Source organism: Myxocyprinus asiaticus, chromosome 2, assembly GCF_019703515.2.
Source record: "Myxocyprinus asiaticus isolate MX2 ecotype Aquarium Trade chromosome 2, UBuf_Myxa_2, whole genome shotgun sequence".
NCBI classification, from domain to species: domain Eukaryota; kingdom Metazoa; phylum Chordata; class Actinopteri; order Cypriniformes; family Catostomidae; genus Myxocyprinus; species Myxocyprinus asiaticus.
The window spans coordinates 20153827-20178490 of record NC_059345.1 but is presented as its reverse complement, the minus strand read 5'-3'; the positions used below and the strand labels follow the sequence as shown (position 1 = coordinate 20178490).

The 24664-nt window shown below is 38.1% G+C and overlaps 1 protein-coding gene across 7 annotated transcripts in view; it reads left to right on the top strand.

Moving 5' to 3' along the window:
• Positions 1-857: 857 nt before the first annotated feature.
• LOC127414224 (zinc finger protein 638-like) overlaps positions 858-24664 on the top strand; it is a 110687-nt gene continuing 86880 nt past the window's right edge. For 4 of the 7 annotated variants that reach the window (XM_051652100.1, XM_051652121.1, XM_051652130.1 and 1 more), the window contains exons 1-17: positions 858-920; positions 12639-14359; positions 15340-15401; positions 15510-15548; positions 15670-16052; positions 16185-16405; positions 18136-18303; positions 19507-19605; positions 19679-19731; positions 19865-20061; positions 20146-20177; positions 20581-20715; positions 20832-20963; positions 21241-21282; positions 23959-24090; positions 24307-24435; positions 24547-24572. In XM_051652100.1, the coding sequence (XP_051508060.1) occupies positions 13025-14359; positions 15340-15401; positions 15510-15548; positions 15670-16052; positions 16185-16405; positions 18136-18303; positions 19507-19605; positions 19679-19731; positions 19865-20061; positions 20146-20177; positions 20581-20715; positions 20832-20963; positions 21241-21282; positions 23959-24090; positions 24307-24435; positions 24547-24572 (3185 nt within the window). In that variant the 5' untranslated portion in view covers positions 858-920; positions 12639-13024. Of the gene's footprint in view, positions 948-12638; positions 14360-15339; positions 15402-15509; positions 15549-15669; positions 16053-16184; positions 16406-18135; positions 18304-19506; positions 19606-19678; positions 19732-19864; positions 20062-20145; positions 20178-20580; positions 20716-20831; positions 20964-21240; positions 21283-23958; positions 24091-24306; positions 24436-24546; positions 24573-24664 lie in introns of all 7 variants that reach the window. The other 3 variants (XM_051652148.1, XM_051652110.1, XM_051652117.1) reach the window with 3 other exon arrangements.

The following is a 24664-nucleotide window of genomic DNA, read 5'->3' as shown; positions in this document are numbered from 1 at the left end:
TACAGGTTCTGCGGTTGTAGTTCCTAACCAGAGAAGTGAGATATGCAGATGGACTTCAAATTACTTAGTGTACATACTGTTGAATTATATGCCATATTAATGGCATTAGAATGGGTGGAACAAAACAAAACAGAGTCCAGTTTGTAGTGATTCAGTCTCAGCCCTGTACAGTCTTATATCAGGTATGACCAGTAATCGTCAGGATTTAATCTCCGAAATAATATCATATATCACAAGGCACTGAGATCATATTCATTTGGATTCCCGCTCATACAGGCATTATGGGTAATGAAAGAATGGACAAACTAGCCAAACAAGCTGCTAAAAAAGAAAACATAGACACAAATATTAGTATCTCAAAATCAGAAGGAAAGAGCATTGTATGGAGAGAAATCATTAAAGAGTGGCAGCAGCAGTGGGATCAGGAGATAAAAGGAAGACATTTATATTCCATTCAAAATAGAGTTGATATTGTGAAAAGTAGGGGAGGAAACAGAAAAGAGGAAACCATCAAGACTAGGACACAGTTATCTGAATAGTACACTTCACATTATAGGAAAACATCCAACCGGCTTTTGCGATCATTGTCAGGTATCAGAAACTGTAGAGCATGTGCTTGTCAATTGCAGGAAATATGAAGCTGAAAGAAATGACATGATGGAAGAAATGGAAAGATTTGGAATATCAGGAACAGGAGTAAAGAGTATACTGGAGTGTGGTGGGAATGGACAAGGTAGAAGATGCTTGAACAGCTTCCTAATAAAAACAGGATTGATGACAATTTAGGAGTTAGATAACTCCAGAAGATGGCAGTAATGCAACATTAAGGATGCAAGCTGCCAGTAAAACCCAAAGAAGAAGAACGGAGACGCAAGTCAACCGTCCGCAGAAACTGTGTGCCGATCCGACGAATTTCCACCGTAAGATTTTACTTAATAAAACACGAGGTATGTTATTGTGGTGCAACTCAGATGTGTTGGGTGTAAATGTAATGTATTGTTTGTCGTCTGAATTGAGTTTTTCCTCTGTCAAATGGCTATTTCCACACAGCTGGCAAAGGATAAACAGTGAAGCAGAGCCAGGGGCCTGCAAAAATCGGGCTATTTTTCAAGACCGACCTGGGACTAGTTTAAATTAGTTAGACTTTATCGGTTTACGTGTTTGCGCTTGTTTCGTGCCTTAAATTGATCAAAAGATTGATGTCATTTTGTATGAGAGTCACAATAACTAGCAACACAAACACACTTCTGCAAGCGTGCAACGCGACAGACTAAAACACTTCCTTTAAAATGGACGATAGTTCATTCATGAGCTTCATTAAATATAATAGGAGCGTTATAGTTTGTTGTGTGTTTGCATTGCAGAGAGCTTTGCTCATTATAACAAAACGTCCTAGTTTGTCGTTTCGTTTTTAGTGTAGATGGGGTGTGACGCATCGCGATACATCATATGCTCAGTTTTATTCCTATAAATATGTATTAGCTGTTAATTACACGATATGAAGTGACTTATGCCTTTTAGTTGCTGTACACGTACAGAACACGTGCTCTAGTGCTGTTACTAGAACTGTTGAGCACATGTCTGGATATAATGTGCATTTTACATCACAATGTGTGTCTGTCTTCTAAATATTCTGTTTGTATAATTCCTAAAAGAGCGACACTATCTAGTCTCCAAAAACAGTGGCTGTAATTTAATACAGGTTAAAGGAATAGTTCACCCAAAAATGAACATTTGCTGATAATTTACTCACCCTCAGGCCATCCAAGATGTATCTGAGTTTGTTTTTTTATCAAAACAGAATTTAAGATTTTTAGGATTTCATTTCAGGCCGCCTCCTCTAAACAATGTAAGTGAATGTACTCCAGTTTTTGACAGTCCAAAATGCATATTTAGGGTGCATCAAAATAATCCACACGTCTCCAGTCGACAATTAAAGTTCTTCTGAACCCAAACGATTATTTTTAGAAACAAAACAATACTTATATACTTTTTAACTACAGATGTTCGCTTCCGTACATCTCTGTGACGTAAGCTCGTTGGTAAGGTCACGCGTCACGTGGAGGAGGCAGGAAGCGCGTCATTGTTTACAATAGAAACTTGCACAGAGCACAGACCAAGCACCGTTCACAAACCAAAACAGTCCAAAACAATATAAAATAATAAATAAATTTAAAAAAAACATTACTGCAGTAAATAACCATCCTTTATTTCGGAGCAATGCCATTGCGTTATCTACTTGTGCTTTTCTTTAGCAGAAATATATAGGCTATATGACTGTCAGGAATTCAAGCCACACAAATTGTAGTTAGTGAAACCAAGTGCAAGAGTGTTTACTAAGATTCACAGGATTTATACAGTGAGATCAATGGTACAGATGATATCACACAGAAGAGAAGCTTCAAAAACTGAAGAGGTAACAGGCAAAACAACAGTGTAAACACTAAACAGATATTGACGAAGATCAAGAGCAAATATAGAAAGGTAAATAAACACTGCAAATCATTTGTGTGAGACTTGACAGTGAAGTGGTGTGAAGGTGAGTTATTTATGTAGGCAGTGATGAGCGAGTGAATTGAGTGCAGGTGCGGTGAATTAGAAATCCGGTGATAAGCGGAGCGCTGAGGGAGGTGACAATGTTTTCACACATACCTGAGTTTGCTGGAAAAACAGCAAGGGCACAGCCGATGAATTCAAATATCGACCCTTTGTTTCTTTCGATGGTCTGAAATCCTCAGGGGTAAAATGTTCACTGCACACCTTCCAATATTTGAAAGAATGTAGGTGTACTGATATCCAGGTTCAGCACGATAAGCCAGAGCTTCAATCGCTCATGATCATGTAAATGCAATCGATGAAATGTTATATTTTTCTGGTGTGCATTTTCTTTGGAGTTTCTGAAGATTGAAGCATCCAGGATACACACGCCAAAGGACCATTTTGAACAATACAAATCTACAGCAAAGACAATTAAACTTTTGTACAGCGCTGCTCCTCTTGTAAAGAATGATGCGCTTCCTGCAGCCTCCACATGACTCGTGACCTTACCAACAAGCTTATGTCATCCCTCTCATGAGCGCACGTCACAGAGATGTACGGAAGAGAACATTTGTAGTTAAAAAGTATTTAGTATTGTTTTGTTTCTAAAAATAATCAATCGTTTGGGTTCAGAAGAACTTTATTTGTTGACTGGAGTCGTGTGGATTATTTTGATGCACCCTAAATATGCATTTTGGACTGTCAAAAAATGGAGGACATTCACTTAAATTGTTTAAAGGAAGAGGCCTGAAATGAAATCCTAAAAATCTTAAATTCTGTTTTGATGAAGAAAGAAACTCCGATACATCTTGGATGGCCTGAGGGTGAGTAAATTATCAGCAAATTTAGATTTTTGGGTGAACTATTTCTTTAAGGCAAGGCCTGGGATAAGAAATGGCTGCTGTGTGAGACGTCCTATCACTGTTCAGTGGACATTTTGCGTTCAGTCGCTTGATGGCGGCGCAGGTCGGAACTACTGGCCTACATTTTACAGTGAATGTTGCCTCTGATGCATGTCATGAGCCTGACCGGCACTGACCAGGGTTGGGTCTAATGAATTACTAAGTAATTAATTACTATAATTAAATTACTTTTTCATTGAAAAAAGTAAAAGTTTACTCTTAATTTTTCAGTAATTTAATTACAGTTACTTCTGATGTAATTGCGTTAAATACTGTATAGACTGTAGAACATTTCTATATAAAACAATAGTGAATTTAATGTCTAATGTTAAAATATCTGTTTTCTAATTTAACACTGCCCCCCTTAAATTCTTAGGCCAGTTCATTAATTATTTATTTGATTTTATATGATTTATTTGAAAATTAAAAGAACAGTTTCATGTCTATCCTTGTATTTTTCATCTGGTCGAGGTTAAGGGTTTTAGAAAGTAATTAGTAATAAATAATGCAATTACTTTTAAGACAGAGTAATTAGTACAGTAGTCTAATTACACTGTAGAAGATGTAATTTGTAATTACTTTTTTTTTTAGAGTAACTTACCCAACACTGCACTGCACATACAAAATGTTTGGAGTCTTTTGGAGTTTCACATTTGCTCGCTTTGATGTATACATGGTATTGCAGACATTCATTGTGTTAACCAGCTGAGAATTTTTAGGGTTGCATACTTAAAAAAAACTACATTGTATGTTTATACATTTTTCATATGTTTTTATTTTAATTTTGAGATTTACCATTTAATTTTCCTTTTTGTATAGGCTAAGATTGTTTGAAATTAGTAATTTTTGATCCCCCTCTATAATAGTTTGAACAACTAGTCGATGTTAAGGATACATTAGCACCTAATGTATAATTAGCAGGGCTTGATGTAATCTCCGGACTATATGTTGCATTTTCTGCGCTGATTTTTAGGGGAAGTCTGTGCAGTTCAGCGGAACAGATTTAAGCCGAGCCAAAAGTATTAAATGTACCTGAGAGTGCTACACTCTTAGATTCTGTGTGGGCCTGATAATTAGGCACTGTTATGGTTATCCTAATTAGATGCATTTCAGAGGAATATACATACGCTTAGCACAGCACTTCAACATGATAACAAATTGATATTCAACTATTAAAAAGGCTAAATAATTATTGCACAAAACTATCAAAGGAAGAAATAAAAAAGGCTACTATAAATAACGGCAAAAAAACAAAACAAAAAAAATCGTCTCTGGGCGATCATCGCATTCAAAAGCGCAGAACTGCAAGATATTTGTTTTAGCATGTACACATCTAGTTCACGACATCAAGCAGTTCAACCTTTCTAACTGCAATTATTTATTAATGCAGTGTCAGTTAGAATCAGCAAAAAAGTATTGTTGATGCAGCGCTTTGATGGCTGCAATAGCAGCGGTGCATAAATGGACTAAACTTCTTGCAGAGGGTTTTACTGTGCTGACGATTATTCACTTTTAAGCAAAGCAAGTTATAATCACGCAAAAACACTCTCCAAAAAGTTGCCTTTCAATTGATTTTTTAATTTATTTGAGAATTGCAATTTCCCATTATAACCACCACCACCAAAAATATTATGTTTGTAGCTGACCTCACTAATCGACTGGTCAGTTGTTGGACGATTAGTCGACCACCGTAGCACATCCCTAATCTATAATGGCTGTTGTCACCATAGGCTCCACAGAAAATAATGTTAACCAATGGCTATTAAGGCAGGGGTGTCCAAAGTCCGACCCACGGGCCATCTGTGGCCCTCCAGCTACTCTGATGCGGTCCTCAAGTGATTTTAGAAATATTACAGAATTAGGCCCACTATGGAGAAATTATATGAAATTAATATTCTGGGCACTGGATGTCGCTATCACGTGCGGCCGCTATTCACAGCACATCGTTCCGCTAGTGCGTTCTGTGTCATCATCAGCTTCATCCACTGGCAGAGTTCAACAGGAGTTTGGAATACTCCTCATTTCCAAGGATAAAGAGCCACGCAGAAAGAATGATGCATTTATTAAAGGATTGAAATCAGGTTAGATACTTCACTCATGTTCTTGTTAAAATGACCCGATACCTAACTGAGTAGAGCTGCTGTTGTGCGAGCAGCTGAACAGATTTTGAGTGCACAGAGACACGTGAACCAAGCATACACTTCCAGAATGTCCTTTGCAGCACTGGGAATTATACTGTAATTAATATCTGATGTTTCGTTGAAATTAGAAAAATTATTCATGAGCTTCCCAGCTCCATTAGGGTGCAGACATACTGTAAGAAAAAAGCACTTAAAACACTTGCACATCTGTGCCTGATGCGTGCGCTCAGCTTGCAAAATAAAATGAAGTGCAGTAATTTTGATCAAATTAAAATCGTATTTGTAATGCAAGTAACAATAGAACAGAAGTTATAATTGTATAGCTATAAAGTGTAATTCCTTGAAAAATGAGTAATTCCTTGCATTTATAAAGTGATAAAATGTAATATGATTCTGAATATTGTAATGGATCACACCCAACACTCTGAATGGACGTCAAAAAGATAAAAATATGAACGAATGAGTATAAAATTCTGCATAAGATGCATCACTGTTCCATTATAAGAGTTTACTTTATATGACACAAGCATACCGTATTGCACAAATTATGATTAAAACTTGCATAATATTAAGCATACAATATATAGATTATCCATAGTGGCAATCTAGTAGTTTCTAGCCATTTGTTTAATTCTTACAACGATGCGGTACGCAGCACCTTATTTTTTTCTGCATTAGACCGAAAAAGTTTGGACACTCATATTATAAGGCATTGTGTGAACCTTTCTAAAATGTTGTCAACAGATTGGATGCCGGTTAAAGTTACTATAATAAAGGTTCTGAAAATAACAAATTATTTTAGATTTGAAAAAGAAGCATCATCATTGGGATGTCAAAGTGCTCTTAGTGGTGAACTTCACCTTCATGTCACAGCCAGAAAAGATCACTCAAAAGTTAGTGTCAGTAACTGCAAACTCGCGTTCAGGGCTGGCTCCATTCTGTTACTGAATGCCCACTTTTCACAATCTAGTCAATTCCCAATGCATAAAATCATGTCCTGCCCTACATGGTTTTTGTTTTGTTTTTTCATGTAAAATATACTGTTTCACATTATGAGAAATAAAATGAATAGCAAATGTTCACCTTTCATTCCATGCTCACTTTTACACTGGTTTTGATTGTATAGTCTACTGGCAAGTTCATATGGGGGGGGGGGGGGTAATATAGTGAGATGGATTGTAGGTGTTCAGCACTGGCGCATCTCTAAATTTCTCCTGATCTGGTTTTTTTTTTTTTTAAGAATTTGTTTTATTTTTCTTGGGCACTGGTGTTTTTCTGTAACAAAGACCTTTACTGAATTAGATTCTCTTAGTGTCGCCCTTTCATGCTTTCATCATAAATTGGTTAAATAAAGCCCTATGTATTCTTACATAGAGATCACTTTAAGATGATCTCTGTTGATAATGATGGACGAAATTGACAGACCAGACTGCTATGTTTTTTCTAGGGATGCACCAATATTAATTTTTATAGCTGATACCAATTTTAACAAACTGTTCACTGTTTTGCTTTGGACTTTGTTGCATCATCAAATCATTTCCACGGAACGTGGATTGGATCTGTTTAACATACAACAGGCCAACAAGAGTGGCACAATGAAAGATAAAAATCATGCAAACATGACAAACTTCAAAGAGGTTATTTTTGCAATGAAACATTTCTTCTTAATAATAGAACTCATATTTAACCTATTATGATAGAAGATTACACATTTATTTTATAAAGTCATGAACAATTAATTCAGTCCATTTGCTTTATATCAAGTATTAAGTTTGCTACTTCAGAAAAAGATTTTCTTTATAAAAAGAAGCTTTTTCACACTGCAGTCTGTTTCTTTTATTATCCAATACATTTGATGCAGCACTGAACAATCATTCGCTGTCGGTGCTCATACATGGTGCGCACAAATACTTGCGTGCTCTCTGTGCGAGAGGAGGAAAATGAACCTTGATTGACACGCCAGTATTCAAGAGGATTCCCGTTTCTTTCAACTGGGATTTCTACTAGAGCCCGACCGATATGGGATTTTTGAGACCGATACCGATTTTAGGGAGGGAAAATTCACCGATATAGTTAATTTTTGAGCTGGAATGAAAACAGACCTTTTCTATGTGGGTTTTTCACCGATTTTGCACTGATATGACTATGCAAAGGTACTCAGAAGGCTGCTTTCTTAAATATTTTTATCAAAGAATATTTGACATTATACATTGTCAACAAATTCTAGAAATGAACACTGAGAAAATAAAGAATAAATAAAAATACAACAAATAGCTAAATATACATCAGTACTGCATGTTTAGTATCAGTCAAATGCTGACCATTAAAATAAGAATAAATAAAAATAAAATAAATAGCTAAATAAACATCAGTACTGTTTAGTGACAGTCAAATGCTGACTATATTAATACTGCCAAGTCAAGATAAATGGCAGCAGCGGTGTTACACCGTATTCTGCTATACAAGTTATGGGGAAACTTAGAACGGTGGAAAACCAGACTTTTAAATATTACATTTTGTAAATGCAATGACTGGAATTGTTTGGTTGAAGGGGGTACCAAACTGTGAATCCTGAACAAAACAGTTTGGTGAATACATGTTTACTCATTAGCTTCCACTCAGCTGACAAGCAATGAAAGTAGCTACGTGGTTAGCTAGTTAGCTATAAGCTCATTGTCATAGAGAGTAAAGACGGACGTTGTTTATTTTACTTTCCAGCACTGTGTCTCACCAACTAGGTAATAACATAGAATGAAATTAACACTCAACACACACAATCCACCACCGCACCGTTGTCTGCTGAGCTGCAAAAAGATGCTCTGACAAACTATAGCTGGCTAACATAGCAAACAATAGCAAAGATAAACATAAGTGACATGGTTGTTAGGGATAGGGTTAATGTTATATTAGTAATATTGAAAAGGATGGGGTCATTGTTTATTAACTTTCCAGTATGTATTTCACACACTAGTTAGCAATTTACCCACAGATTAACTCCGCCCTGTCTGCAGAGCCACCATCAGTTTAGAGTCAGCTCTGTAAACAATGGAGTCAGAGCGCACTCTGCTGGACAAACTACGTTATGACACAAATTCTAAAGCATTGTTTTCTGCATTATATGTTCTGAAAAAAAGTTTTCATATTGGTAAACACATACGGCGATGCCAATATATCGGTGAAAGGATGATATCGGCTGATAATATCAGTTGGGCATTAATTTCTACTAGGTATGCATCCATTTGTTGCATGGTGGGGGTTACCCTAAGTTCATATGATATATTTTCCTCCAGAACTTTGTCGAACATGTCAAACAGATTGGGTTTCTGGTAATTGTCCTTGCATGCCCTTTTGGCCAGCGGGATGTTCTCTGGGTGGCGAACCGCGTCTTTTTCACCACTTTCGTCACTCAAATCCAGCTGTGCTTGCAGTATCATTGTCCATATCAAAGTAGTGATCTTTATATCTTGGGTCAAGCAGGGTTGCATTACAATAAAGAGGTTCTGAGTCAATTTTACCAAAACGCTTTGTCACCGCTTCTAAAAGAGTTTTTGGTCTCCATGGTCAGTTTCAAGGTCCTTGCTCAGTAGCCGCTTTAGCGCAACAATTGATGGAATCACATCCGCTGCAGATGCTACAGATGCACTCATCTCCCTCGTTAGTTGTTCAAATGGGGACAGTAGAGAAATTGTGCTTTCCCAATAGTGGGCTGTGAATGTCGCAGGCAGATCATAATCTGCATTGTAAGCCACAAGTGCTTGCTTTTGATCTAAGAGGCTTCTCAGCATATAAAACGTACTGTTCCACCTTGTTGTAACATCTTGCATTCCCAACTGAATTTGGACACTGTGTAAGCGCGTGTAGGCAAGAGTAGAATGTTTGAAGTGGCCAACTGTTCGTCTGGCTATTGTTATCACGTTGGATATGCTCCGTTGACATAAGCCTACATTGACAGCTAATTGTAAAGTGTGTGTCATGCAGGATAAACTTGTGACATCACTGTCCTCCATTGCTTTAGTAATGTTTCTTGCATTGTCTCTGACTACTGCATGTACTTTGGGTTTGTTGATTTTCCATGTTTCAAGCATTGTGTTGAATGCTGAAGAGATGCAGTGTGTGACCCTGTAAACTCTTGGGCATGCAGTAGACTTACCACGATGTCATAATTTTATATGCGCATTCAAAACTGGTTACTCGTGCTGTGGTGTAATTTTTGTCGCTCAATGGCCTACATAATAATACAAGGCAGCTTGATTTCAGGCTTTTAATTGTATTTATTATTTATTTGAACTAAATGAAATTGAAAAAATAAAGTGCAATCGGATTAAATTGTGTGTTGTTCAACAAACCTCAACCAACACGCCACACAGCAAACATAGGCTGTGTACAAAACGAACATGCCAAACAATAAATATGTACATTTGAAAAAAAAAAAAAACATTTGTCAAGAAAGAGCATGTCCACCTTTTCAGGCTTGAGCAGTGATCTCTTGGGGGGGGGGGGTCACTTCATTCTGTGACATTTCAGTTGCGGTGCTTGTTGCGCTAGTGTACAAATATTTCTTGCCACGTTTGCCAGCAGCAGATAACATGGCTCATTGTCTTTCCAAGGGAGATGTCACTTTTTTTTGGGAATCATACATTCATTCATTCCGATAATGGTCTTGGTGCTGAACGCGCCCTTCAGCTAAAACAACACAAGACGCTACAAGCAGAAAACAGGTGTATCGAGAGTTATTTTTTAACTGACAAGCTGTCAAAGAGGTCTAACTAGAACATAATTATATTGAAAAACAGCACTGACGGATGCAAATACGCGTTCATTGAGAAAAGCCCCAACAAATAGGCCTAATGGAAAAGGCTATGACCAGGGGGAAAGAAAAAAATATCCATGTTTACTTCTAATAAACACTACTTTTCCCAAAAGAATGAATCAATGGAGCAAGTAGGCCACTTTTTCCGTTAAGGGTTTTCTTCCCTATAATGAATATACCTTTTCCGTTTATAAAGCTCAACGAAAAGCACTCTCTGTTTAAAACTGGGCACATCCGTTTATAGTATTTGACAAATGTGCTAAAATGTTATCACAAAAATGTGGCTTTTTAGGGCCACTGTCTTTGTACATGTTAATATATATATTTTTTTTTAATAGAAAAGGCTTTACATGAATGTAGTGTTTCTCTTTATATTACAGTTTTTTTTTTTTTTTTAAGTGCTGCAGTTTTCCCTCACAGTCCTCATTTGTGTCTGTCTCCTCCTTCCATCATGAATATGTGCTTACTGGTGTTTTGGAATCACAGTGATGGGAAACAGTTATAATGCACTCATGCTATATTTTTTGACTAAATATTTGACTAAATTCTCCTGCTTTTGATGGAAACATGACAGAAGATGTGCACAGAGTGGCACTGATCTTACTTGGTCTTTCCCCCGCAACCGCTTTGGTCATGTAGCATCCGTGTTATCTCACACAACTCCCCAATAGTTGAACCTGATGCAAGTATGCAGCTGGATATATCTCCAACTCACGCTGAAGCTGTCTGTGTTTCTCTAAATTTGTGACACGTTCGGGTGCATCCTGCCTTTAGTTGTTGCCGTCAACTAAAAGTAACGTCTTCTGTAAGTGTGCGTTCACAGTCATTTTTATATATATCGAGAAAGCACATCTGACTTTCAATGCGTTCATTTAGGTTTATTAATTAGGCGACTTTATGTAGGCAATTCTATTCATTTGGCTATTGATATAGGAACTGTTGTCATTAAGTAAGTTTCTTTCATAATGTTTACCCATTTTACCGGTATAACATTTCGCACCGGCGTCGTCCTATGTACCAAGTATAACTGGTAACACCATATACCGTGGCAAGCCTAGCGTGCAGAAATATTTTTTCAACTTGAAATCTTTGTCTATTCATTGGCCTGTGAGACTGAGCATACACACAGGGCTTACGTTGGAGCTCCAAATGTCCATTGTAAAACTGATGGCTGAAATATCAGCAGTCAAGAGCTCATGTATAAGTGCTGCTACAGCATTGTACATGTCTGGTAGACACATCCAAGAAATAACGCCGACTAGGTAGGGAGTAATGCGGCTCAGGGTGTTCAACGAGCCTCCAAAAGCCCACGTTCTCCACCACGGAAAACGGCCGATCGTCTAGTGCGATGAATTCAATGATTTTATTGGTGATGCATTTAGCTTTGATGCTGTCCTGAGTAAATTTCTTTACTTTTTCAAATACCTGAGCCACAGGAGTCGAAATACTTGGAGGCAGCAGTTTTTTCTTAGCGGCACTGAGGAACGCAGCATGCTGTTCGGGATGCTTTTTTAGGTGACAAATTAAATTGGAAGTGTTGAAACTCTTAGCCGAGCTACCCCCTCTTGATATTTCAGCAGAACACTCGTTGCACTCGTTTTGGTCCTTACCTGAGACTATGAAAAAGGCCCAGACTGCAGACATTTTCGTTGTCTCTGACATACTCCCATTCAGTGCGCATGGCTGATCACTCATGCTACAATGTTTTTTTTTTTTCGACGCACATCTGACTGACATGTTGTTTTTTTTATTTATTTTTTATGAATTTCATTTATTTGGGTAAGTATTTAATGATATTACACAGAGAGAAAAATTTAGGATTATGCAACAGACATTATACAATTCAATACATTCATGCAATTAATTAAACAATCGGTTTATAGCTGCCATTTTCATGCTTATTGCTGATATGCCGATGGTTTTAATTTGATCAAAAATCGGCAGATATATATCGGCGGCCGATACATCAGTGTATTTTTAGTTTTTTACATAAATCAGCTTTGATCTTAAAGTTCAGTGTTATCATGTGTATATATTAAGAGTCTGACCTCTCATTTTGTCCTGCCTTGAGGTTTGTTTGTCCCTCCTTGTTCACATTACATTCAGGCTAAATTTGTCTTTCCACAGTCTTGCAAAACAAAATCAATAAAACAAATGCATGCAATTTGTGTAAAGGTAGTATTAAACTGTAATATTATTTTCCTTTGTCTGTCTTGTCCTTTTTTGCTTGCTGTTTTTCTTCTGCAGTGAAGACATGGAAAGATGTTTAAATCCCCTGAAGCTCAGGAGGATTTTGAAGCTGGTGATTTGAGTGTTTTACAGAAGGGGAAAGTGATCGCAGCACTTTTGCCATTTTTGCAACAGCACATGAAGACACCAAGCCAATAATCCTTTCTGTGTTTTCCCCCTAATTTTTCAGCTTTGCATTGTTCTTGGAAAGTTGTGTGCCCCCTGTTGCAAATTCCCTGAGCCATTTTGGGAGTTTGACACTCTTAGGTCCTGTCTACCTCCAGTTGGCACAGATAAAGACTCAGTTGGCTCTCAACCATCTGAATGCAATTGCTGGCCGATGCGTCACTCCCCCTGCAATTGCTTCACCTGCTTTGACCTTGCTCAACTTTCTTGAGGTCACCATGTCACATCCAATATATAATCCCCTTGGGGGGACATTCCCTAATGGTCAGAGACCCATTGTGCCTGGACAGTATGGGTCTCTGGGGTCACAGCCTGGACTGGAGCTGGGGGCTGCCCGTCTTGGCCCAGGTTCCATGTCCACTTCTCGTGGGGGATTGATGGTTAACCAGCAGATGCCTTTCTCGTTGGGACAGTGTCAATCGCAGATTTCCCTGAACCTTGAAGCTGCAGTAGACCGGAACCTTAGGGGAGCCCGTGAGGAAGTTCGCCTTCTTACTCAAATATTACAGCAACCCAAAACAGCAGACCCCCGCTTGAGAAAGGACACAAGGGATGAAGGGCTTTCCTCAGGAGGGAGTGGTTACCCAGGGACTGGTGGTGCCTCGAGATCCGATAAGACGGACTGGTCTTTGTACCAGGTCCCCAACAAGCACTTTGCCTCTTCTAGCATGGATCGTGCTTCCAGTTCCACACAGGTGTTCCAGTCTTCGGGTTTTGGTGGCAGTGGAGCATCCAGCAGTTTGGACAGCCAACTTCCACCAGAAAAACGACCTTCACGCTACACCTCAGAAAGTGCCAGCAGCATCCTCACCAGCTTTGGACTCTCAAATGAGGACCTAGCGCTACTAAGCCACTATCCAGATGATCAACTGACACCTGACAACCTCCCATTTATTTTACGAGACATCCGTATGCGCAAGTCGAAGAGGAACATCTCTGATATTGATGCAAGATCCGAGCTCATGGGCTCTGACCTGCGGCACAGCAGTGTCATTGACTATGGACATTCTAGTAAATTTGGCTATCCTGAGGAGAGTTCGGATGGTTATACAAGTGAACACCAACCTAAAGAGTCACCTAAGTATGGGAGGGAAGTCTCTGGACCTCCCTTTAGTGGCATGGACATCACAAAGCCTCCTCAGCCATGCCAAGCATCTTCAGGCCCTGCACAAGTTCCAAAGCTTCAGAAACCACCTCCAGTGGATTCAAGACCCACTAAGACAATCTCAGTGAGACCGTCTGCTTCCCAGTCTATTCTGCCACTTTCCAGTCGTCCTCCTTCACAGATGCTGCCTCCACAGATGCCGCTGCCTCCACAGATGCCACCTCCTTCACAGATGGCGCCTCAGCTTGGTGTTCATCCTCTGATGACCATCGATGACATCTCCAGAGGTCCAAGCTCTAACTGGATCCCATTCCTTTCACCTCCAGTCAGCGTGCCTACTCTAAAGAGACTTCCAACCCCCACCATGATGAATGATTACTCAGCAGCTACTCCAAGAATCTTTCCTCATACATGCTCTCTATGTAACATTGAATGTGTCCAGATTAAGGTGAGTATTTTCTTACACAGTAGTGCCTAATTTGACAGATGGTTTGCATTTGTTTTGTTGTATGTAAAGGGTCAGGGTTTTATTTGTTAAAATGTGTTGCCCTACATTGAGATAAATTGTATTACATTTAACAATTAAATAAAATTTCTGAAACCTGTAATTAAATTTTAATGTTTGTTAACATGACTTGCTCTAATTGTGACTGGTAAAAATAAATAAACAAAATGTACATATGCCAATTATATAATCTGAGTAGAGAAGATAATACAGTGGGTAAACTACAGTTGGATTTTTTTAATTCAGAATTAGTTATACTACTCCAAGACAATCCCAGTTTTGGCATGTCTGGGAGGAGACCCGCTAGTCTGTTTACTGGAAACGTGCAGACACCTGATGAAAAACCTGTAATATTGTTGAAACGTAGTATCAGCCCTTGAAAACTATGATTCCTGTTGTGGAGGCAGAGTTGAGAAGACCTGATGACTTCCCACAGCACTAAAGATGAGAGGCAGACAACGGTCTCCTTCAAGATTGACATTGCAAGAAATCTTTGTTATACCTGAAGCCACAATTTGGACTTTTTTTTTTTTCCCATGTTGGAAGAAGTTTTGTCACGAACAAAGACTTAAAAAAAAAATCTAGTAATGAGGCCATAGTGGGTTTAACATACTGTAAAGTGTACTTAATTTTTATGTTTTAGGACCTTTTAGGTTTATTTATTTTTTTAGTTAAGAATTATATACATCTATATGTTGATGGCTTGTGCATCTGTAGGCACACTATCTTTTCATGTAACTTGTAATGGCAAGTAATGTATCTTTTAATGTCAAATGTTTTAAAAACAGAATAGCCGTTCTCAATGTCAACAGACATGTAGAATGTTTGAGTAAAAGACTTCAGAAAAAAAATGCACTGTTCAAAACACTATTTTACAGTTTTAATAGATTGACATATTTGTAGCATGTTTGTCTTGTTTGCAGGACTGGATTGAACATCAGAACACAAATCTTCACATTGAGTGTTGTAGACTTCTTAGGAAACTGTGAGTGTTTTATGATTGGCTGCCATAGTAAATTTGCATTGTTAAGAATTTCATAATGAGGTTTAATTTAGCAATGAATGGAAAGCTGTTTTCATGTTGTTTTCATAGATACCCTGACTGGAATGTTGAGGCTGTCTCTGTTTCAAGGTAAGCCTCCACTCTCTTCAATCTTGGACATATAGGGCTGGTTTCGCACAAAGTATAAGCCTTTGCTAAGATACAATTAATGGGGTATTAATTTTAAATATGATTTGATGATCATCCACAGACCTGAATCAAAGTCAGAACACAGCAGCTCGAAGCATCGCACCAGATCTCACTCATACTCCAGATCCACCAGTCCGAAGCGGCACCATGATTCGTCAAGTCGCCGTAAACGGTCACGCTCTCGATCCCGTTCACGATCCCGGAGCCCTCGAAGGTATCGGCGCAACAGAAGTCACAGCCGGTCTCGATCCCCCTATAGGAAGACTCGAGGCAGCCCTTGCAGGCGTAGGTCCCGTAGTCCGCCATCCCAACGATCAAGGTCTCCAGGTTACAGCAGTAGTAGTAGGCGCTCTCCTGCACGTCGATCAAGCCCCCGCCGAAGCAGTCCCTCCCGTCAGAGATCTAGCAGTAGTGAACGACTGGCCAAAAAGCTCATGTCGTCAGGTAGGATCAATTATTGTAATATGCTTTTTACAATTGTCCAATGTATGAAAACACATTTTATGAAGGCCATTTACATTTTTTCCTTTAAAACGCTCAAAATACTAATGCATGAAGTTTGTTTTTCACCCACAGCTGAGCTTTCCTCAATCACAGATAGTAATACTTTGAAGGCCGTGGTTAAGTCCTTAGCACCAGCCCTACTTGCTGAACTAGCCAAGAAGAGAAGTATCTCCACTACTTCCTCAGCAAAGAGAAGCAACAGCAGTTGGAGACTGTCTTCCTCTCCTCCTAAGAGAAGTAAACCCTCCAGTTCAAGCAGACAGTACACCTCAAGGACTACCAGCTCTTTGAAGGTAAAGCCTCAAACAGGGAGATGTACAGGTGCATCTCAATAAATTAGAATGTCGTGGAAAAGTTCATTTATTTCAGTAATTCAACTCAAATTGTGAAACTCGTGTATTAAATAAATTCAATGCACACAGACTGAAGTAGTTTAAGTCTTTGGTTCTTTTAATTGTGATGATTTTGGCTCACATTTAACAAAAACCCACCAATTCACTATCTCAAAAAATTAGAATATGGTGACATGCCAATCAGCTAATCAACTCAAAACGCCTGCAAAGGTTTCCTGAGCCTTCAAAATGGTCTCTCAGTTTGGTTCACTAGGCTACACAATCATGGGGAAGACTGCTGATCTGACAGATCATTGACACCCTTCACAAGGAGGGTAAGCCACAAACATTCATTGCCAAAGAAGCTGGCTGTTCACAGAGTGCTGTATCCAAGCATGTTAACAGAAAGTTGAGTGGAAGGAAAAAGTGTGAAAGAAAAAGATGCACAACCAACCGAGAGAACCGCAGCCTTATGAGGATTATCAAGCAAAATCGATTCAAGAATTTGGGTGAACTTCACAAGGAATGGACTGAGGCTAGGGTCAAGGCATCAAGAGCCACCACACACAGACGTGTCAAGGAATTTGGCTACAGTTGTCGTATTCCTCTTGTTAAGCCACTCCTTAACCACAGACAACGTCAGAGGTGTCTTACCTGGGCTAAGGACAAGATGAACTGGACTGTTGCCCAGTGGTCCTCTTTTAAGATGAGAGCAAGTTTTGTATTTCATTTGGAAACCAAGGTCCTAGAGTCTGGAGGAAGGGTGGAGAAGTTCATAGCCCAAGTTGCTTGAAGTCCAGTGTTTAGTTTCCACAGTCTGTGATGATTTGGGGTGCAATGTCATCTGCTGGTGTTGGTCCATTGTGTTTTTTGAAAACCAAAGTCACTGCACCCATTTACCAAGAAATTTTGGAGCACTTCATGCTTCCTTCTGCTGACCAGCTTTTTAAAGATGCTGATTTCATTTTCCAGCAGGATTTGGCACCTGCCCACACTGCCAAAAGCACCAAAAGTTGGTTAAATGACCATGGTGTTGGTGTGCTTGACTGGCCAGCAAACTCACCAGACCTGAACCCAATAGAGAATCTATGGGGTATTGTCAAAAGGAAAATGAGAAACAAGAGACCAAAAAATGCAGATGAGCTGAAGGCCACTGTCAAAGAAACCTGGGCTTCCATACCACCTCGGCAGTGCCACAAACTGATCACCTCCATGCCACGCCAAATTGAGGCAGTAATTAAAGCAAAAGGAGCCCCTACCAAGTATTGAGTACATATACAGTAAATGAACATACTTTCCAGAAGGCCAACAATTCACTAAAAATGTTTTATTTATCGGTCTTATGATGTATTCTAATTTTTTGAGATAGTGAATTGGTGGGTTTTTGTTAAATGTGAGCCAAAATCATCACAATTAAAAGAACCAAAGACTTAAACTACTTCAGTCTGTGTGTATTGAATTTATTTAATACACGAGTTTCACAATTTGAGTTGAATTACTGAAATAAATGAACTTTTCCACGACATTCTAATTTATTGAGATGCACCTGTACATGTGCCTGTTTATCCATTACTTTGTGCAGAAATTGTAATATTTTTAAGTGTAATTACGGAAAACATTCATTGTTAAATATAACGATTAATGGAGGTGTGTCTGTACTTGAAGTTCTGTACAAAATTAATTTATTTCAGTCTTTGTTTGTACAGGATGTGAAGCCTAAAAGCAGGGATGCCCCAGGCCCTGCCTGTTTGCTGAGGCTCATGGGAATTCCTCATGGCACTACCAGCAATGAACTGACTAAAGCCATTGAACCCTTTGGCAAGATTTATACTGCCATCCTCTTCGTAGCCATTAAAGAGGTAGGAATACTCTGTTTAGCATGTTTTTTGTTGTTGTTTTTTACAAGGGGTTTCATTAGATGTATATAATTAAATGCCCTTACATATAAAAATAGAGCTGTTGGAATTAATGTGTTAATAGCATGCGATTAATTTAAGAAGTTCAACATGTTAATTTTTCTTAATCACGATTAACGGATTTACCGTTAATACAATGCAGTTAATGCAGCATAAACACTTGCTGGGAGGGTGGAACCTTTGTAATATATCCGCCTGGAGTCATTACAGTGATAGACACACCACAACAATGCTTCCCTGTCAGTGATAAAATGAGAATGGACCTCTTAGTGCTATTATTTGATGTACAAAACAGGCCCAGATGGGACTATTTTTAGTGCATTTTAATTACCTCTGAAGCATGCCAAGTCTTAACTATAAACTCCACGGGAAATGCTGAGTGAAATCGGCGCTGGACACTGGCGTTGAAGCTCTGACGGTAATCATGAACGCAGCTTCACAATTGCTGTAGGAAAGCTGATAGTCACAGTCTACAGGCAGATTGATATTATGGAGAATGAGAGTTTAAGAGATTTAATGGCCATTGCAATGAATACTCAACCTATGGGGACTAAAGCCATCTTTACACTGCAAAGGTGGCAAAGAATCTGAATCTGAATTGGCAATTAGGTGTATTTTCACAGAGCAGGAATAAGTGCTTTTACACAGCAGTTGCAAATGCATAATGTTATGAGTTGAATATTTTATTTGTAAAATTATGAATATAGAAATACGAAATGAATGAAAATTTGAATGAATACTAATTCTTTCAATAAGTCTACCTCCCAATTAGACTTTAAGAAACGTTTGTTACTTGAATAGGTGACATTATATTGTCAAAGGCTTTGTTTGGAAAATGTTAATAAAGGATTATATTGTTACATATTGTTTTGTTTTCTTTCCTAAGATGGAAATAAATGCATTTTTACAGGAAAATAAGTATATATGGTGTAAAATTTCAGCATTTCCAAAATCTGCGATTAATCGCGATTAAAATATATATATATATATATATATATATATATATATATATATATATATATAAATCGCGATTAAAAATGTTAATCGACTGACAGCCCTAATAACATATAATGCTGAAAAGTGTAATATATGAACATATGCCTTAAATGTGATTGGTGTGTCCTTTTTGGGTCTTTCTTTTCTCAGGCCTCAGTGTGTATGGAAAGAGAGGAGGATGCCAAAGCTTTGCTCAACTGTAAGAACCTGACAATTCATGGGCAAGTCATTAAGATCTGCATGGAGAAGGTATGTATACAGTTATCAAGTCTATGAACAGCCATACAAAGTCAAATTAAGTCTAATCTTTGTACATTTGTAGGATGCAAGAAAAAATGAAAGAAAAAAATCTGAGAAGGCTGAGAAAACGTTTAAGTAAGTTCCCATCCAGTGCAGCAGTTTTGCAGTGAACCCAGGAATACCTGTTACTACAATTATTAAATATATAGATACATATTTGTACGTCTTGTAAAAAGACCTGTTAATGTTTTCTGTGCCTTTTACATAGAAAAGAGGTTACTACAACAAAGCCAACCCAGTCAGTGAAAGTAAAAGGTACAAACACAGTCAAGGCACCTCTGTCAGCTAAAGCAAAAGTGTCGACAAGTGCCAAGAGGTCTCAGGTAACCAAGGCACTCCAAAAACCAAGTGACCCTAGAAAGACTGTACAGTCTGCTAAAGCTAAACCCCCTGCTAAGGGTTCAGGTAAGTGACCGCATCAACTTCCGTATTTTTATCGTATGGTCATGTAGGACACTCTGTATAACATTTGTTTGTGTTATTTGGCAGAGAAACCAGTTACCAAGAAGATTGTTAAAAAGGTATGTAATTTAGTGTTCTCCCTCAATTTTTTTCCCACAAATGGAAACCTGTTAATGTGTTAATTTATAATTTGCGCTGTAATTCACCTAAATCATTACAATTATTTGCTATGTACTGGATGCTTTTTATTCAAAAATGTGTACTGCACTGATCATAGGGACAGTTACACTGAGCAACCTGGGGCTAAGTGCCTTTCTCAAAGGTGTAGTAGGGTTAGAGCAGTGTAGTGATCTTAGTTACTCTCCATTTTACCACTTTTGGTAATGAACATGCCACCTTTGCATTAATAGCAACCATCAGGCTAGATACCATGCTTTTTCGAGTTTCTTCTAATATGTGAAAGTAGTCGTTTGTAATATACTAAAAGAAATTAACTACTACCTTCTTTTTGTTTGACCACAGGCAATCCCCTGGAAAAAAAATGTAGTTGTGATTTCTGATCTTCCAGAGGAAGGGGTCACTGAGGATGAACTCACAAACCTTGCTAAACCCTATGGCTTCATCTCGACTCCTGTCATAGCTATCATTCAGCAAAGGGTAATTACATTGAACAATTACATACAAAATAATTTATGATGGCGAGATGACTTGCACACATAATTGTCTAAGAATTGTGATCTTTGAACTAGTTTTGGTGTTACTGTGTTTTTCAGGCCTACCTGCAAATGCCTAACACAGTGGCAGCTGAAGCAATGGTGAAGGCCTGCTCCGAAACTCCAGCTAAAGTGCAGAACAAACAGATAACCGTCAAAATGATGATGCAACCTATCGACCTGAACTACACGGTGAATATGCACTACATAATTCGTCTGAAGATCGCCAGAGGAAAAATTTATTTTATCCAAGTATTATCTAGTTGGTTTGACAGTAAATATCTTTAGAAATATACATTTAGGTTATTTATTAGTTCTTACGCTGAACTTATAAACACATAGATGAAATGCACTCCCTCTATTGTCTGTGCATTATATAAAACCGATGTAAATTTTTCATGCACATTTATAATCTCTTGGTAACTAGTTAATACTGACCTTTAGCTGTTTGCCTTTTTTCTCCCCAAAGGAGTCGATTTTCAGAGTACTGCTGTGCATGGAGAAGTCACCTGTAAGTAATAACAGAATGTTTATGCTGAATGTAATTTACTGTGTGCCCCCTTGGTTTTATATCACACAAAATTAAATCATTGGGATGATGTAACTGAAATAACCTGTTTCATATGTCAAACCTAGTGTTGTCATGATACCAAAATTTAAGTAGTCAGTTCTAATACCAGTAAAATTTCACAATTCTCGATACCAATTTCGATGCCACAGAAAAAATAGGTAATATGCTATTAAACACTTCTTTAGCCTATTAAAATTTCAATGTCAATAATAAGTTAAAACAATAGCACATTTTCTTGTAATGTTTCAAGATTTTTGGGTAGGACCCTATAAAATCAGCTTTATTTTTTCCCAGATTCCTTTTTTTTTTTTTTTTTTTCTGAATTCCAAGTTTAATTAAATTTCTTCAAAATTGTGTCTAATCAAATTCATTCAAACTTAAAATTAAAGAGCACCTATTATGTTTTTTTCAAATATTACCTTTCATGTAGTGTGTTATAGCTGTTTGTGAATGTAAAAAAGTTTAAAAAATCAAAGTGCACGAATGGAGTTGGTGGCTGTGTCTCGTTTGGAAGGATGCGTCCTCCGGAGGTCGTGTTCTTTGAAGGCTGCAGTATACCGAGTGTCCTCCTTTAAACAAGTCTCATTTAAACGAGACGGCCTTCGTAGGACGAACGGAAACGGAACGTATCATGGTTCTATGACAGCACGCCACTCTTTAACAAGCGTGAGCACTTTGACTGAGAAAGAAACAAAGTCCCTCTGGAAGGGAATGCATGATCAAATCAAATCACTTTTATTGTCACACAAACATATACACAAGTGCAATAGTGGGTGAAAGTCTTGGGTGCAGTTCCGAGCAACATAGCTGTCATGACAGTGACAGGTACATTTTAGGAGAGTTATGTAGGTAAAGAGAAAAGAAAATAGATTTTACAGGTGTACTTTTAGTCTAATACTTTTATTTATATAATTAATGTAATTATATTTATTTATCACACATTATACGTTTTGCACATATACAGTGAAATTCTTTTTTTCACATATCCCAGCTAGGCTGGGGTCAGAGTGCAGGGTCAGCCATGATATGGTGCCCCTGGAGCAGATCGGGTCAAGGGCCTTGCTCAAGGGCCCAACATTGGCATCTTGGCGGTGCTGGGGCTTGAACCCCCGACCTTCTGATCAGTAACCCAGAGCCTTAACCGCTGAGCCACCACTGCCCTTAATTATACATATTATACATAATATGTATAATGTAATTATACATATTATATACTCTGCACCCATCTACTGATGTACTTCAACTTGGGAATTAACATTCCTTGCATTTGAACGTCATATTTACGGGCAAATTGGTGTCATTTTTTTTTTAGACATTTCTGTTGAAGCAAAGAATTGTGGGTTGTGAGAGCCCACAAAGGATACACCTCATGCATCCTCCGAATTCCTGTGAAAGAAGGTTGCATTCGAAGGCTGCATTCAAAGTGTCCGACTCGCTTTTCTGAAACGAGACCGCCTCGATGACGTATGCGGCCAACAAACGCGACCTCCAGAGGACGCATCCTTCCAAACGAGACACTGCCATTGACTCCCAAAGGAAAGAACCGATTCTGAGCACCTGAAACGAGTCGTTAGTAATTCCAGACTTACTTTCTGTACTAACCTACGTAATTTGGTAACAAAAACCCGCCTCTGGTCTTCATTGGCTGCTCGTGAACAGCTTCGACCCACCCTCAAACACTACACTAAGCGGCAGACCAATCACAACAGACTGGGACATCTGACCAATCAGAGCAGAGTAGGCTTTCTGAAAGGAGGAGTTTACAATGAATCCTTTAGAACTGATCATTGGAGTCATTTTTGACACTGGGAAAAAAAGGTAATGCTGCAGTTTAAATTATGAGCAAATTAAAGTGATTTTTGACCTTGGATGCATGTAAATCTTTTGTATGAGACCTTTAAAACAAAATTAAGCACGTTTAAAAAACATAATAGGTGCTCTTTAAAATAGAACAATTACGTTTATACATACAAATGAATTTCTTTTATCAAATAAAGTGCTTTAGTAAAGATCCTCACAACATATTCTAAAACAAAACATTGGTCTTATTTGTTTCAAATAAAGTGCTGCACAACAGAGCATCACATAAATGAAAACACTGATAAACCTATTCATTACAACATCACTCTTGCTTGTGAGATTGAGGTTCAACATAATATTCATATGATTGATTGATTGAACAATAATAAAATACATTTTACGGAACACTAGTAATACATTTTGTCGCAATTTCTTAATTTTATTTTGAATCAAACTTTTAGTTTGGTGTGAAATCTTTTCTGGTTCTATGTAGTTTCAAACTTCTGAATAAGACAGTGGTCATATGACCCAGTGTGATTATTGAAGCTCAAAATGCTGTGATTTAATTATATAAATATATAGTCTGCTGGCACTGCGTACATCACAGTGAATGAGCTCTCTGTCTGTCATCTACTACAATAAGCACAGTGTGCAAAGCTCATAAAATGAGGTGTTTTGAGCAGATTTACTCAGTACTACTGGTACTGCAGGAACACTGGTATCGTTATATCTTTTTTTATTTTAGTATCGACTTGGTACCGAAGTACCAGTACTTTTGACATCACTACAGATTTATTATATAGTGGTTCTTTTCAGGAAATTGTCACATTAACAGAACGTCTACTCATCGTTAATAATGTGCCAAAAACGCTTGAGGCAATCAAGGAAGTAGAGACCCTGATCCAACGCCATGGTACCTACAAGAAGCATTTACCTCTGAATGGGAGGGTAAGAAGTTCAAATAGAACTCTTGTATCATTTACACAATATTATATTTGTTTACTTGTATAATATCTCTAGAGGGAACAGAAAACACAGTTGTTGCAAAGTAAGGTTCTGTCATCTTGAGAAAAGGTTGAAGGCTCTAATCTTCCATTTGTCTTATCAAAATATTAAACTTGAGATCTCTATATGATTTTTTAATTTTATTTCTTTTCAATCAAGGTGATTTTTGAAATGGAGAGTGCTGCAACTGCTAGGACCACCTACAGTCAACTCCTCAAGATTCGTTGTATGGTCCAGAACAATTTGCTTGCCTTCCAGCTAGCCAAACCACTCAAAGTAGTTGAGCAGGTACTATCAGTCATGTGCATGTGTGGTGCCACCTTAGCACATTTACAGATGTTGAGGTGTTGCCAAGGTGGTCATTAATTAAAAATTAACTGACAACATGTTGTTTAACAGGTGAAAAAGAAGTCACAAGCAAAAGGGTAAGAAGAATTTTTTTTTTTTATCTTGTGATGATTTTTTTTTTTTTTTTTTTTTTTAATACAATGCTTTCTGGAAATATGGAAAAATAAAA